General features: G+C 37.3%; 1 protein-coding gene across 1 annotated transcript; it reads right to left on the bottom strand.

Annotated features, from left to right (window-relative positions):
* Nucleotides 1-501: 501 nt before the first annotated feature.
* Nucleotides 502-1,178, bottom strand: LOC308384473 (interferon-induced transmembrane protein 2-like; the record flags this gene model as incomplete). Its single annotated transcript, XM_080863026.1, has 2 exons — nt 502-708; nt 954-1,178. 2 exons carry the CDS (start codon nt 1,176-1,178, stop codon nt 502-504), a joined length of 432 nt encoding a protein of 143 aa, XP_080719152.1.
* Between the last annotated feature and the right edge of the window lie 619 nt (nt 1,179-1,797).

Raw genomic sequence — 1,797 nt, 5'->3', positions numbered from 1 at the left:
ATTGGTTTGAAGTTTATTGTTACCTGTTGCTTACAAGCTGCCTCAAATGTCTGGCCCAGGGACATTTCTTGGTTTGAAAATCTGATCCAACTAAATTTATAACTGCTGTAGTATTTTTTGGAAATGCACATGAGTGAAACATAGTCACTTTATCTATTTTCAGAGAAGGAAAACATCACTCTGCCCTTTTCCCCACTCATGATATTAAACTATGTTACCGGTTGGGGGAAAAAAGAAAGTTAAAAAAAGAAAAGAAAATTATAAGTAGTCAAAAATGTGTAAAGCACAGTAAAATAGAGAGACATTTATTGAAATGTGAAGCTTTTTATTTCTTAACGATTTACTAACAGGATTTATGCATCAACTAACAAAGTCTGAAAACAAAACTTGTCAGTAAAGAAATAGAGAAGACTTCCATTTAAGATTTTTGTAAAATGGCTTTTCCCCCCCCCCCCCCCAGATGATGCATTTAAAAAGTTATAGAAGGTTGCAAAATTTATTTTAATACGAAAACCCATACTGTTCTCTGGGTGAATTTAAAATAGCAGTACTGTATGAAACTATAGTAGTAGTGAGAACAGTAATCCCAATTATTAAAGCCAAGAACACAGTAGAAACTATGATTGTGGAGATAATGTTGAGACAGCGAGCAGTGGAGCCATAACGTCGTGCACCATCCACATCTCCAACCACCTTCCTGTCTCTGGCCTGGAAGGATGAAAACATTTTATACACTTTAAAAACTTTAATATCTGACATTTCCTGTGTTGCTATTACTACTTCTGGTCAGCCATTTGTTCTATTATTTTTAACTTATTCTCACTTTTTAGGTTTTATTTTACTGAGCTCTGTCCTGTACCATTTTATTTTGACCCCCCCCCCACACACACACACACACACACACACACACACAAACACTTCTAAGAAATTAAAATTTGTTACCATAAACTCACCTTGATGGAATAAATGAGAGCTGCAAGTCCAAGGCAAAAAGGATTTGCGTAGGCAAAGCAGCAGATTGACCAGATGATATGGTCTTGCGGGTATTCAATGATGACTGGTACATCTGTGTTGATGTTCACAGCAGTCTGCTGGACCACTGCAGGCTGAATAGGGAGTCCACCATAATTCACGCCCTGCAATGGCACGTCTTCAGTCGGGTAATCTGGAGGATTCATCACTCAAACTGTTCTCAGCTCAGCTGCAATGTGGAGAGGAGAAAGTTGTGCAAGAACAAGAGACTCACCACAAGTTGTGGCTTTTGAAGCTTTTGGGGGTTGGAACAGGAAGCTCATGAAAACCAGATCTACAACTATTTCATCACTACAAAATACAATAACACACTAAGAATGCATCAAACTGTCACATTTCTAAATATGAACCTGCAAAAAAAATGTATTCATAGCAATGCCAGGTATAGTTTATTAGCTGGATTTAAATGTAATACTGATGTTGTGCTCCTCAGATGATGAAACTACAGTGGGCCAAAAAAGCATTTAGTCAGCCACCAATTGTGCAAGTCGTCCCACTTAAAAAGAATCATATTGTCTGATTTTTAAAGAATTTATTTGAAAATTATGGTGGAATATAAATATCTGGTCAACTACAAACAAGCAAGATTTCTGGCTCTGAGAGACCTTTGATCCTCTGTCCTCCACTTGTTGTCTGTATTAATGGCACCTGTTTGAACTCATTATCAGTATAAAAGACACCTGTCTACAACCTCAAACAGTCACACTCCAAAATCCACAGACAGACAGAATCCACACACTTAACCTGTTACAAATTTTGCTTGAA

Source organism: Rhamphochromis sp. 'chilingali' (assembly GCF_963969265.1).
Source record: "Rhamphochromis sp. 'chilingali' genome assembly, chromosome: 2".
Lineage (NCBI taxonomy): Eukaryota > Metazoa > Chordata > Actinopteri > Cichliformes > Cichlidae > Rhamphochromis > Rhamphochromis sp. 'chilingali'.
Note: the sequence above shows the minus strand (reverse complement) of the source record. Positions and strands in the feature narration are given on the sequence as shown.